The 14600-nt window shown below is 39.5% G+C and overlaps 3 protein-coding genes across 3 annotated transcripts; all 3 read left to right on the forward strand.

Moving 5' to 3' along the window:
• Window positions 1–4509: 4509 nt before the first annotated feature.
• Window positions 4510–7070, forward strand: LOC115020861 (H-2 class II histocompatibility antigen, A-U alpha chain-like). The gene is given in 5 exon segments (XM_029450884.1): window positions 4510–4924; window positions 5074–5337; window positions 5425–5651; window positions 5653–5707; window positions 5818–7070. Coding segments are annotated over 5 exon segments (747 nt in total). The 5' UTR covers window positions 4510–4845; the 3' UTR covers window positions 5940–7070.
• A 247-nt stretch (window positions 7071–7317) lies between these two features.
• Window positions 7318–9538, forward strand: LOC115020862 (DLA class II histocompatibility antigen, DR-1 beta chain-like). Its single transcript, XM_029450885.1, has 5 exons — window positions 7318–7391; window positions 7583–7826; window positions 8310–8608; window positions 8714–8824; window positions 9151–9538. Exons 1-5 carry the CDS (start codon window positions 7334–7336, stop codon window positions 9174–9176), a joined length of 738 nt encoding a protein of 245 aa, XP_029306745.1. The 5' UTR covers window positions 7318–7333; the 3' UTR covers window positions 9177–9538.
• A 2069-nt stretch (window positions 9539–11607) lies between these two features.
• Window positions 11608–12924, forward strand: LOC115020863 (H-2 class II histocompatibility antigen, A-U alpha chain-like). The gene is made up of 4 exons (XM_029450887.1): window positions 11608–11638; window positions 11808–12067; window positions 12155–12440; window positions 12551–12924. Exons 1-4 carry the CDS (start codon window positions 11608–11610, stop codon window positions 12670–12672), a joined length of 699 nt encoding a protein of 232 aa, XP_029306747.1. The 3' UTR covers window positions 12673–12924.
• The last annotated feature ends 1676 nt before the right edge of the window (window positions 12925–14600 follow it).

The following is a 14600-nucleotide window of genomic DNA, read 5'->3' on the forward strand; positions in this document are numbered from 1 at the left end:
TGGGAACGTCTGGAGGAAGCCCCTGTCCTGGAGATCTTCAACTCACACCTCCGGCGGAGCTTTTCAGACATCCCTTTGGAGGTTGGGGGCATTGAACCTGAGTGGGCGATGTTCAAAACCTCTATTGCTGAAGCTGCGGTGATGAGATGTAGTCTCAAGGTCTTAGGCGCCTCAAGGGGCGGTAATTCTCGAACACCGGTGAACCCGGTGGTCAGGGAAGCCGTCCGACTGAAGAAGGAGTCCTTCCTGGTTATGTTATCCGGGAGGACTCCGGAAACAGTTGCAGGATACCGAAGGACTAGAAGGGCGGCAGCGGGTGTGGAAGAAGTTCGTAGAAGCTATGGAGAAGGACTTTCGGTTGGCACCAAGGTGCTTCTGGAAAACCATCCGGCACCTCAGGAGGGGAAAGCGGGGAACCATCCAAGCTGTGTACAGCAAGGGTGGGACCCTGCTGCCTTTGACTAAGAAGATTATCGGGCGGTGGAAGGAACACTTTGAGGAACTCCTGATTCTGACTAACACGCCCTCTATGGTAGAGGACAGAGCTGGAAGCTGATGGGGATCATCGTCAATTTCCCTGACAGAAGTCACTGAGGTAGTCAAACAACTCCACAGTGGCAAAGCCGCAGGGGTTGATGAGATCCGTCCAGAAATGCTGAAGGCTTTGGGTGTTGAGGGGCTGTCTTGGTTGACTACGCCTTGTCAACATTGTGTGGAAGTCTGGGACAGTGCCTAGGGGGTGGCAGACCGGGGTGGTGGTTCCCCTATTTAAAAAGGGGGAGCAGAGAGTGTGTGCAAACTACAGGGGTATCACACTTCTCAGCCTCCCTGGTAAAGTCTACTCCAAGGTACTGGGAAGGAGGGTTCGGCCGGTAGTCAAACCTCTGATTGAAAAGGAACAATGCGGATTCTGTCCTGGTCGTGGAACAACGGACCAACTCTTCACTCTCGCAAGGATCCTGGAGAGGGCCTGGGAGTACGCCCATCCGGTCTACATGTGTTTTGTGGATCTGGAGAAGGCGTATAACCGGGTCCCCCGGGTGATACTGTGGGAGGTGCTGCGGGAGTATGGGGTGAGGGGGTCACTTTTGAGGGCCATCCAATCCCTGTACGCCCAAAGCGAGAGTTGTGTCCGGATACTCGGCAGTAAGTCGGACTCGTTCCCAGTGAATGTTGGCTCCCGCCAGGACTGCGCTTTATCACCAATCCTGTTTGTGATTTTCATGGAAAGGATATCGAGGCATAGTCGTGGAGGAGAGGGGTTGCTGTTCGGTGGCCTGAGGATCTCATCACTGCTCTTTGCAGATGATGTGGTCCTTATGGCATCATCGGTCTGTGAACTTCAACAGTCACTGGATCGGTTCGTAGCCGAGTGTGAAGCGGTTGGGATGAGGATCAGCACCTCAAAATCTGAGGAAACCGGTGGATTGCCTACTCCGGGTAGGAAATGAGCCCTTACCCCAAGTGAAGGAGTTCAAGTACCTCGGGGTCTTGTTTGCGAGTGATGGGACGATGGAGCGAGAGATTGGCCAGAGAATTGGAGCAGCGGGAGCGGTACTGCAGTCGCTTTACCGCACCGAGAGAGAGACAGAAGGCAAAGCCTCTCAATCTACCGGTCGATCTTCGTTCCTAAACTCACCTATGGTCATGAGTGCGCCTCCCTAGGGAGGTGTTCCAGGCACGTCCAGCTGGGAGGAGACCCCGGGGAAGACCCAGGACTCAGTAGAGAGATTATATCTCCTCACTGGCCTGGGAACACCTCGGGATCCTCCAGTTGGAGCTGGAGGATGTGGCCCGGAGAAGGGAAGTTTGGAGTTCCTTACTGGCGCTGCTGCCTCCGCGACCCGACCCCGGATAAGCGGTAGACGATGGATGGATGGATGGATGGATATATATATATATATATATATATATATATATTATATGATATTATATATATATATTATATATATATATATATATGATATTATATATATATTATATAATCATATATTATTTTTATATATATATATATATATATATATATATATATATATATATATATATATATGCATTTTATACAACCATGCCTTTATTTATCATGTATTAAAAGACCCAAAAATGTCCATCATGTATGTGCTTTACAAACTACAGGAAAGAAAAGTCTCTGGAGAACGTTAACCTGAATACATGCTGGGAATTAGGCTAATATGCGGTTCATGTTCCTTTTATTAATATAAGTTTTGCACTCCCACACAGGTGTTTTCAATTAGACATCTACTTTTATTGAAGTTGGGTGGAGCTATGTTGAATGAGATTAACTCTAATTAGGCCACTTAAGTGAAAACACCTGTGCTAAGTGAACAATTACATTCAATGAAATAATACTTTTAAATCACAGGAATTTAAGTCAGAATAACTCATGTTTTTATGACGTTATTAAATGGGTGTGGAATTGATAACTACAACGTTGAATTTACTTGAAATTAATAAAACGTATGTATTAAATATAAAAGATGAATTGTTTCCAGCAATTGTATGTGATGTTTTATAGTTTACAAGCTTGTATCCTTCCCAAAACCTTTGCAAGTCACAGTCACAGCTTTATGTCAGATAGACGTGTTGCAAACAATGTTAAATTAGCCCTGGATTTATTTGATCAATGATATGAAGTAAAGATGCTCAAACACCGTCCAATTTTACTCTTCAATCCATTTACTTATTAGTGTCTATAGTTACCAACATGCTCCAGAACACCAATAGGCAGCATCATCCTCACATCTACAGACCTCCACCGCCACCTGCAGCACAACATGGGGAATTCCTTAGAATTTCTTATGAAATTAAAAAAGAAACCTGACAGAGTAATATAGGTAGAAAACATCATGTTACCTCTCAGTTTGCATTTGTGTAACTGAAAAAAACAGCTTAGATGAAATTGACATTTCCTGTCAGAAGAAACATTCTAAAGTTTGGACCCATTTTTTATATATCTATAACTAAAGTAGTCTAGATCTGTGCAGAAATATTATTCAGTGGATTCATCACAGTTTGTCTAAAATGAATGAGGCACCATACTAGACATCAATAAACCAACCACAACCAACAACCACCTCTCCTTATAGCAGCAGAATCCTTTCAGTCCTGTAAATTGCGAGGTGGGGCCTCCATGGATTTGTTAATCCAGCACATTCCACAGTTGCACGACTGAGATCTGGGGACACACGCACCCGGCCATCCACATGATGTAAAAGAAATGTGAGTCATCAGACCAGGCCACCTTCTTCCATTGTTCCGTGGTCCAGTTCTGATGCTCACGTGCCCATTGTATACGCTTTCTGCGGTGGACAGGAGTCAGCATGTTCACCCTGACTGGTCTGCGTCTACGCAGCCCCATACGCAACAAACTGCGATGCACTGTGTGATCTGACACCTTCCTAACAGAACCAGCATTAACTTGTTCAGCAATTTGAGCTACAGTAGCTCTTCTGTTGGATCGGAGCACGCGAGCCAGCCTTTGCTCCCCCGTCCATCAATGAGCCTTGGTTGCCCATGACTCTGTCGTCAGTTCACCGGTTTTCCTTCCTTGGAACACTTTTGGTAGGTACTGACCACTGCAGACCGGGAACACCCCACGAGCTGCAGTTTTGGAGATGCCCTGACCCAGTCTCTAGCCCAGGGGTTCACAAACTTTCTGTGGCCAAGGCACACCAAAGACCAAGCCAAAATCTCAAGGCACACCTGTGTTCATAACTGGGCAAAATCCCCTCTATAACACATAGTGTCACTGTTATCAATCTGTGAACATTTATTTAGCCTAGTCCTTGTAAAATAGATATTCTCTTTCACACTAGCAGTGAGCCTTTGATGTGTCACACTCTAATATTTCCCACCATGCGCAAATGACTAAAACGGGTTCGCTTTGACAAATTTATTTTTTAAAATTATTATTGTTTTATTTATATTTAGGCCAAAGCACATAATACCTATTGTTTCTATATTGTGAAATAAGTGTGTAGGACAAAGTATCGATAAAGTACAGTGTTTCCCTGCGCTGCGCCCCCCACCTCCCCCCCTGAAATTCAAGACGTTTTTTTGTGTTTGTTTTTATATATTCACAACTCACTTTTCACATTGAAGGTGCTCTTTTATTAAATAAACCTAGCAGTAAACCTATGGGAAACACTGAAGTAAATACAAAATCATTCATAACCTTGTGTACAGTTAAATGCAATAGGCCTAATTGTTTCAAAATCCCATGGCACACCGGGATTTGTCTCGCGGCACACCATTTGGGAACCACTGGTCTAGCCATCACAATTTGACCCTTGTCAAAGTCGCTCACATCTTTAAACTGGCCAATATTTCCTGCTTCCAACACGCCAACTTTGAGGACAAAGTGCTCACTTGCTGCCTAACATATCCCACTGACAGGTGCCATTGTAACGAGATAATCAATGTTATTCACTTCACCTGTCAGTGGTCATAATGTTATCGCTGATCAGTGTAGATATACTGTGTAGACGTAGGTGTATGCAACCTGTGATGAGGTTGTGAGTAACTTTTACTTCATAAGTAAAGGAATCCCTGCTGTAGATGAGTATGATTTTATTTGATCAAATAAAAAAAACAAGGCTGGTTTAAAAAATAAATATATGCACAGCTTATGTAGGCCATATTTCTCACTTGAGAACCTCCCTCCTGCTAAACCGGTTAGACTGTTGTTTTCCCGTCAACAAAACGGAAACTTTATAACCGGTTCTTCCAATAACTCGTGAACTAACTAATGCAGGTTCCGTTTTTTGTTTTTGACACGATATTTAATGTTTGAAGTGCAGATTTGAAGTTTAGACCGAGTCTGCAATTATGAAGATCTGCAGCCAAGACATGAAGCGCTCGGCTCTCTTACTCCTGATGATCAACAGCTTCTGTGCCTTTTCACAAAGTAAGAATGAGTTTCAATCCTAGTCTCTGTAGATAATTCAAATGCCTGAAAGAAAATCAAGCAGAAGCTAATTGCTCCAGCTATTCGTCGTTATAGGTTTATACCAATACATTTATAATATTCCTTATTTCCCTTTTATTGTTTTCCAGGTCCCAGAGAATTTGTCTATGTCGTGGGCTGCTTTGAAAACGGGACAACGGAAATACATGCAGAGCTTGATGCTGAGGAGATTCTATACGCGGATTTTGACAGATCTGAGCTTGTTTACACTGTGCCTAGATTATTTGTGGATGACCCAGCTAAAATATTTGAAGGTAAATTTCCATTTAAAAATGCTTTGAGAAACAAGAAGGCGTGTATAGCATTGTTGGAATTCACCATAATGGAGGAGAAAAATCCACCAGAAGAAACAGGTAAATTAACCTCAACATTTTTCTCCACAGTTGCGTGTTTGATCAGATGCTGATGAAGGTTTTTAATTGTCTTTTGACCCACTAAAGACCCCCCTGAGAGCGTGCTCTACCCTGCAGAAGAAGTTGAGTTGGGAGTTGAAAACAGCCTCGTCTGCTTTGTGAATCATTTCTACCCACCTGATATCAAAGTCAGCTGGACCAGAAATGGTCGTCATGTGTCAGAGGGGGTGTCACTCAGTCGATATTATCCCAATAATGATCAAACCTTCCACCAGTTCTCTACCCTGACATTCACACCGAGGGAAGGGGAACACTTACAGCTGCACTGTGGAGCACTTAGCCCTGGACAGGCCTGCTACAAGGATCTGGGGTGATTGTTTTATCTGATGAAGTCACTTAATTATCAAAATTATACAATTATGTGTTGTAAAATACTTCTTTGTGTCTGTAATGATGCATATTTCTCACACTTCTCTACAGAAACTGACTTCAGTCATCGCAGTCTTGGACCAAATGTTTACTGTGGAGTGGGCCTGACTCTGGGCTTGTTGGGAGTCACAGCTGGAACCTTTTTAATGGTTAAGAGACATCATGGACAGTAATCTCTCTGTTTTAGAGAGAGTATACACATGAAATGATGATGATGATACACATACATTTTACACAGACAATAATCTTGAAGTGCACCATTTATCGTCTTCTAAACCTCAATTTGGCTTCGAGAGAGGTATAAATTTCAGGCCTGCTGTGGCTCATACAAGAACAAATTAAATCAAGAGTTTAAGAGTGGAAAAAGTATAAAGTTCAAATAAAATGTCCTCAACACACTCAAAGAAGAAATAAAGTTCATGAGCTGTGTGTGTGTCATTTACATGTGAACACACCTTAACATACTGTACATATGCTAGATTATGTTTTACTTTGAAGAGAGACTATGTTACTTTTAAAAGAAGATACAACAGTCTATCTCTTGAAAAAGAAGCAATAAAACCTTTCTCTGCAGCCTCGCTTGGTCTGATATGACCAGTAGATCATTGTGGCTAATGCTAGCTAACAGCAAACTTTAAACAGATATTGTATGACTGACATTACTGAATGTCGAGAAGTATTTTTGATTTACACATTGAAGAAAGAGGCTAATGGGCTAAATGAAGATTTTAGTTGAATGATTTCTTTATAATTAATTTATTGGTGTTTCTGTTACTACAATGTTGCTTATTCAAACAATTGCCATGTAACATGTTGTCTGCCTGGTTCACTGTTATCTGTAACTTTAATATATGTTAAAAAATATAGAGGTTTCAATTGAACAGTTTAGTTAGTGTAAACAGAGCTTCTCTTCTACCAGCTACACAATAAAAATGTCTTGCACTATAATGCATCAGTAATGAAAATACAATAATGTAATATATAATAATATAACTCTGACATGGGCCATTCTGCTGCACAATAAGTGCTTTACTTTTGATCATTGAAGTACATTTTTCTGATAAGACTTATACTCAAGAAACATTTTGTATTCAGGACTTTTACTTGTAATGGAGTACAATATATGTTTGTAGTGTAGTATTATCTGAATGTTTTTACATCACTGGCAAAACATTTAAATGCACTTTATAAACATGTGTAACTATACAAAATATAAATGAATCATTTGTGATGCTCACTGTTGTCTTCTTGAGAATTTAACAAGTAGATTTTTCACTGTGCTGTGCGGCCATTATTCATAAAGTTTCTGCAAATACTAAACGTGGCCTTAGCTGCTTTAAGTCAAGATCAATTAAAATACTTTACGAAAGAGTCCGTTCATCCATCAATGCATAGACATAATAACTTAATATGATGTTGGACAAAATAAAGGTTACTAGAACACTAACACGGAGGGAAAGTTCTGTGATGTTGTGCCACACCTATTCAAAAATGTTGTCCAGCCCACAACTTCACTTCCTCGTGATTCAGTGCGATCTTTTCTTCATTTCATTTGTCATATCTCACCATGCATATTCACTGCTTCTGTTCACTGCTGTTTCTGCTCCTGACATCTTCAAGAGCAGGTAAGTAACAATACAATAGAAACGGTCTTGTTGTTGTTGTTGTTGTTGTTGCTGTTCATAAATAGCACATTAAAAAGATAGACAGAGCCATACTACTGCTACAATATAAAAAAAATAAAAGCTGCTGCATATTATTGGTGTGTTGCAACTTTCTACATTTATTGGTTTACTTGTCGGGTTTTATGTTACAGATGCTCTTTTTGGTCATGGTGTGTTTCGCTGCCAGTTTACTTCCACTGAGGACATTGTTTATCTGCTGCAACTGTACGTCAATAAGTTGCTTCTAATCGAATACAACAGCACTTTGGGAAAGTATGCCGGCTACACAGAGAAAGCAAAAAAGATTGCAGATGCCATCAACCTCAACTCTTCTATTTTGAGACAAGAAAAAAAGAATGAAATGAAATGCAAAACCCAATTCCCATTGCTACTAGATGTCTTTTCAAAAGCAGGTGATTTTGGGTGTTGAAAGTCTGTTAATGCTTTAGATTACAGCCTGCAAATGATGGTGTAGTTATATAGTATGTATGCGGTATCAATAAAATACTTACTGGGCACATATAGCAGGAAGTGAAGAATACTGTATAAGAAGTTAGGGAAAAGGGAGTAACAACTGTGGGTTTAAAAGGGGTTAAGAAATAAACATGTACATGTAAATATTTGCTAAATTAGCCCTACTGTGTACTTATTTAATAATTATGGGGTTAAGTAACAAACTGTATTGGGGTATATTCGACCTATGAATGTATAACGAATAGTTAATCAATTACATGTTTTTATCAACTTTCTTTGAAAAGCATGCATGAGAAAACAAATTATTTCCACTTTAATGTGCAGGCTGTAACCAAAATATTACCAAAGCGCTAAGCATTATTGGTGCATAAACTGAAGATCTGCTATTTCATGCCAACTTGTTTTGTCTATGGGTTCCCACTTGGAGCCCTCCGTCAGCCTGAGGTCAGTTGATGCAGCGGGCAGCAAACATCCAGGCATGCTCGTCTGCAGTGTGTACTACATTTATCCCAAACCAATCCGAGTGACTTGGCTGAGGAACGGAAAGGAGGTGATATCTGATGTGACGTCTACTGAGGAACTGTCCAATGGGAATTGGCTTTACCAGATCCACTGCTACCTGGAGTTTACACCCACACCTGGAGAGAAAATCAGCTGTATGGTGGAGCATGCCAGCCTTAAGGAGCCCAAGCTTTATGATTGGGGTAAGAGAGTGACAGGTTGGATTGACTTAAATGTTATCTAGACACATTTTCATTTGAATAGAGTAACGGTAGAAGACTTAGTGTTTGTGATAAATGTGTTTTCAGACCCGACATCTGAGTCACAGAACAACAAGATCGCTGTCGGGACATCAGGGCTGCTGCTTGGTCTGGTGTTTTTTGTTGCTGGGCTAATTAGCTACAAGAAGAACCACTTTGGTGAGAGACAAAACCAAATTAACCAAAATTACCAGAGTGCTTTTGATACCACTGTTACATTGCATCGTTGTTGACTGAATTGTGCATGTCATAGTCGTCCCTGCGAGATGCATTTCTGTCAGAAAACATCCATTGTTTCATTATACTTGAAATCACAGAGCATGAAAGTCAACACCACCAGTGATTGTTTTCACATCCAAATCCATCAGTTTTTGTAGCACTTGTAGTTTTGACAAGAACCTCTAGGGCCAGTTTTTAACACAGAATGATTGTGACACAAAATCAACTATGTGTGACTTTGTTTTTGTTTTTGTTTTTTACTCCAGGTCGAGTTTTGGTGGCAACAAGTTAATGCAGCCTGTCATTTTGGCTGAAACATTTGTGATAAAAGCCAATATTTAAAACGATCCGACCGTGGAATCAACTCACCAAAATGTCAGAGGTTTGAATAAATAAGAAGGTTTTTATCACACAGTTCTCAATGGGCAATACAGCTGCACTGAATTCTCGAGGGGGTTGATATGCTGTATTTAGTATCTACAGGAATAATTTGTGTTGCAATGTTTAATCTATTAAAAGTAAGCTTTTATTGAAGTTTGAGGAAAATAGTTTGAAAATATTTGGTCAAAACCAATATATTTCTTTGTACTGTACACATTATGATGATTTGAAGGGGTTTATTTTCCATGAAATCATTTGATTAAACACTGATAATATTCTGGGGTTCAGATTATCAAAAATGGGAACATCTGTTTACTTTTGAATAATTAACTTTGTCTCAAAAGCCTAGAACAGAAGGCAAGCTTAAAGGACTATTTAATTAGTATTTACCTTGATTTCTCCAGTACTATATTCTAGTTAATCAGTTATTTGTTTTGGACAATGAAGGTCTGAAGAACTTGAAAATGAAGGTTGTTTAAGTATTTGACATTAAATATGTATACACAGAACTAAGGATCATTTTACAAATGTTGTCTTGTAAACCAATGCATGTTCATGGGCTGGCCAATAATCTCATATATCAAACACACACTTCTGTCACCCTGTTAGCATTTGTTAATTCAAGGACGAATATTAACGGTTGCAGATTATGTTGAAGTCTTATCGAAATTATTGGGGTTTTTTTGTCTGCTTCGTCAAACATAATTAAATCAAGAGTTTAAATAAATGAAGATTTTAGTTGAATGATTTCTTTATAATTAATTTATTGGTGTTTCTGTTACTACAGTGTTGCTTATTCAAACAATTACCATGTAACACAGCCGCTGCTCCTTTACATTGAAAGGAGCCAGTTGAGGTGGTTCGGGCATCTAGTAAGGATGCCACCTGGGCACCTCCCTAGGGAGGTGTTCCAGGCACGTCCAGCTGGGAGGAGACCCCGGGGAAGACCCAGGACTCGGTGGAGAGATTATATCTCCTCACTGGCCTGGGAACGCCTCAGGATCCCCCAGTCGGAGCTGGAGGATGTGGCCCGGAGAAGGGAAGATTGGGGTTCCTTACTGGAGCTGCTGCCCCCGCGACCCGATCCCGGATAAGCGGTAGACGATGGATGGATGGATGGATGGATGCTGTCTGCCTGGTTCACTGTTATCTGTAACTTTAATATATGTTAAAAAATATAGATGTTTCAAATTAACACTAACAATTTATTGTACAAAATAACTTTCTTTTACTCAGGAAATCTTAATGAGATCATGGTCTCTTTCGTAAGAGCAACCTGAGTACAGCAGATAAAAATTTAAAAAGTTGTGTGGTGATGTACGATGCAGCTTTGGCAGGAAACCTTTTTAAATAAAGAATAACAAAATGTAGTTATCTTCTTGTTGCTGGTGAGTACGAGCCTACTTCATCATATGTAGTACAGAGTGGTGAGGAAGATATGTATCTCCAGTAATGAAACACAAATCACGATGATAAACTGCATGAAGTTGTTTTGAGGTGTGAGAATAAAGAATATCCCCAAAGTCAAGAACAGACATGATGGTTGACTGTAATCATTTTCCGGTCCTCAAGTGTGAAGTGTCAAGTATTATAGTTTAGTACGACATTTCAGAGGGAAATATTGTATCTTTTACTCCCCTACATTTATCTGACAGCATTAGTTAGTATTTGCAGATTAAGTTTCACTTTATCTGCACAATTTAAAGTAATTTAAACAAAGACAAACAAACAAAAAATATGTTTGTAGTGTAGTATTATCTGAATGTTTTTACACCACTGGCAAAACATTTAAATGCACTTTATAAACATGTGTAACTATACAAAATATAAATGAATCATTTGTGATGCTCACTGTTGTCTTCTTGAGAATTTAACAAGTAGATTTTTCACTGTGCTGTGCGGCCATTATTCATAAAGTTTCTGCAAATACTAAACGTGACCTTAGCTGCTTTAAGTCAAGATCAATTAAAATACTTTACGAAAGAGTCCGTTCATCCATCAATGCATAGACATAATAACTTAATATGATGTTGGACAAAATAAAGGTTACTAGGACACTAACACGGAGGGAAAGTTCTGTGATGTTGTGCCACACCTATTCAAAAATGTTGTCCAGCCCACAACTTCACTTCCTCGTGATTCAGTGCGATCTTTTCTCTTCATTTCATTTGTCATATCTCACCATGCATATTCACTGCTTCTGTTCACTGCTGTTTCTGCTCCTGACATCTTCAAGAGCAGGTAAGTAACAATACAATAGCAATTAGTGTATTTTTAAATTGGTGTTCAATAACAGCACATTAAATAGATAGACAGAGCCATACAGTTAGCTCAATCAACATATGATCAACAGCTTCTGTGCCTTTTCACAAAGTAAGAATGAGTTTCAATCTTTTTACTATTAATGCATTACTAGTCTCTGTAGATAATTCAAATGCCTGAAAGAAAATCAAACAGAAGCTAATTGCTCCAGCTATTCGTCGTTATAGGTTTATACCAATACATTTATAATATTCCTTATTTCCCTTTTATTGTTTTCCAGGTCCCAGAGAATTTGTCTATGTCGTGGGCTGCTTTGAAAACGGGACAACGGAAATACATGCAGAGCTTGATGCTGAGGAGATTCTATACATGGATTTTGACAGATCTGAGCTTGTTTACACTGTGCCTAGATTATTTGTGGATGACCCAGCTAAAATATTTGACGGTAAAGTTTCATTTAAAAATGCTGTGAGAAACAAGAAGGCGTGTATAGCATTGTTGGAATTCAGCATAGTGATGGAGAAAAATCCACCAGAAGAAACAGATAAATTAACCTCAACATTTCTCTCCACAGTTGCGTGTTTGATCAGATGCTGATGAAGGTTTTTAATTGTCTTTTGACCCACTAAAGACCCCCCTGAGAGCGTGCTCTACCCTGCAGAAGAAGTTGAGTTGGGAGTTGAAAACAGCCTCGTCTGCTTTGTGAATCATTTCTACCCACCTGATATCAAAGTCAGCTGGACCAGAAATGGTCGTCATGTGTCGGAGGGGGTGTCACTCAGTCGATATTATCCCAATAATGATCAAACCTTCCACCAGTTCTCTACCCTGACATTCACACCGAGGGAAGGGGACATTTACAGCTGCACTGTGGAGCACTTAGCCCTGGACAGGCCTGCTACAAGGATCTGGGGTGATTGTTTTATCTGATGAAGTCACTTAATTATCAAAATTATACAATTATTTGTTGTAAAATACTTCTTTGTGTCTGTAATGATGCATATTTCTCACACTTCTCTACAGAAACTGACTTCAGTCATCGCAGTCTTGGACCAAATGTTTACTGTGGAGTGGGCCTGACTCTGGGCTTGTTGGGAGTCACAGCTGGAACCTTTTTAATGGTTAAGAGACATCATGGACAGTAATCTCTCTGTTTTAGAGAGAGTATACACATGAAATGATGATGATGATACACATACATTTTACACAGACAATAATCTTGAAGTGCACCATTTATCGTCTTCTAAACCTCAATTTGGCTTCGAGAGAGGTATAAATTTCAGGCCTGCTGTGGCTCATACAAGAACAAATTAAATCAAGAGTTTAAGAGTGGAAAAAGTATAAAGTTCAAATAAAATGTCCTCAACACACTCAAAGAAGAAATAAAGTTCATGAGCTGTGTGTGTCATTTACATGTGGACACACCTTAACATACTGTACATATGCTAGATTATATTTTACTTTGAAGAGAGACTATGTTACTTTTAAAAGAAGATACAACAGTCTATCTCTTGAAAAAGAAGCAATAAAACCTTTCTCTGCAGCCTCGCTTGGTCTGATATGACCAGTAGATCATTGTGGCTAATGCTAGCTAACAGCAAACTTTAAACAGATATTGTATGACTGACATTACTGAATGTCGAGAAGTATTTTTGATTTACACATTGAAGAAAGAGGCTAATGGCTAAATATAAAACATACATACTATATAACTACACCATCATTTGCAGGCTGTAATCTAAAGCATTAACAGACTTTCAACACCCAAAATCACCTGGTTTTGAAAAGACATTAAGTATCAATGAGACTTGGGTTTTGCATTTCCTTTCATTCTTTTTTTCTTGTCTCAAAAGAGAAGAGTTGAGGTTGATGGCATCTGCAATCTGTTTTGTTTTCCCTGTTAGCATTCAAGGACGAATATCTCCGGTTGCAGATTATGTTGAAGTCTTATCAAAATTATATATTTTTTTGTCTGCGTCGTCAAACATATCTGCTCTGTAAATCACTATTCCTGTGTTTTCCTTTGAAAAACAAAAAATGGTGTTTGTTTGATTTGATGGAATACTGTTAGGTATCCATCTACGCACCTTGTTTCCATAAAGCCAATTAAATCATGTATAAAGCAGAGAAGATGGTAACACTGATTGTAGACAACAGCACAAGTTTGTTTACTTTGTCTTTTGTTCACCTGCTGGGGCTCAGCCTGCAAGCTGCTGCCAATCAAAGACAGACAGCAATAGTCCAGACAGCTGGCCGTGAACAATTGGTGAAGCGTCCTCAAGCACTGAAAACTGCAATTGTTTTTGTTTTTGTTTTCAGAAAAAGTAAGGAGTGTTTCTGATATTTCCCCCTATTTGTTCCTTTTACACTATAAAAAATATTTCTACAGCAGTTTTATGTTTTCATTTTTATGTGGTCTCTATGTTTATAAAAAGATTTGTGGGAACAGCAGAATTGGATAATGAACTAAATAGGAGTGTACAGTAAAGAAACAAAGAAACAGACAATTGTAGACACGGAATGATATTTCACACATACTATAAAATAAGATTAAAGATTGACGTAGAGTGTTTCACTCACAGCAGTTTTGTGTATCTGTGTGCTGATGAACTTCCTCTTGCACAATGAACAGGCATGTCTTTTGAGTTCAATACACCAAAGCAAATTCCTTGTAAATTCTGATTCTGATTCTGATATGACTACGGTTTGAAAGCATAAAAATCAGAATCTCAGAAAAACTTAAAGCACTGTGGTTTTCTTTTGTACATACCTACTGCTTGACCCACTTTCATTGCATGAAAGCATGATAGTGGGTCGGGCTTCTGGGAATTGCAGCCCTCAGTCATCAAAAGCCCTCAACAAGGTTAAACAGATTGGACAGTGACACACTCACCTTGTTTACCAGGCTACTCACGTCAAATATAGGGAAGGGAAATGAATGGGAGACGCATTCACAAAAGCAACAAAAACTGACTTGACACATGCTACATGGGTTGTCTTCTGCTATGTCACACTACAATGGATGGTCTGATTTACTTCCTTGCATTGTTAAGTTTGTTAAGTTCCCATCATT

Source organism: Cottoperca gobio, chromosome 16 (genome assembly GCF_900634415.1).
Source record: "Cottoperca gobio chromosome 16, fCotGob3.1, whole genome shotgun sequence".
Taxonomy (NCBI): domain Eukaryota; kingdom Metazoa; phylum Chordata; class Actinopteri; order Perciformes; family Bovichtidae; genus Cottoperca; species Cottoperca gobio.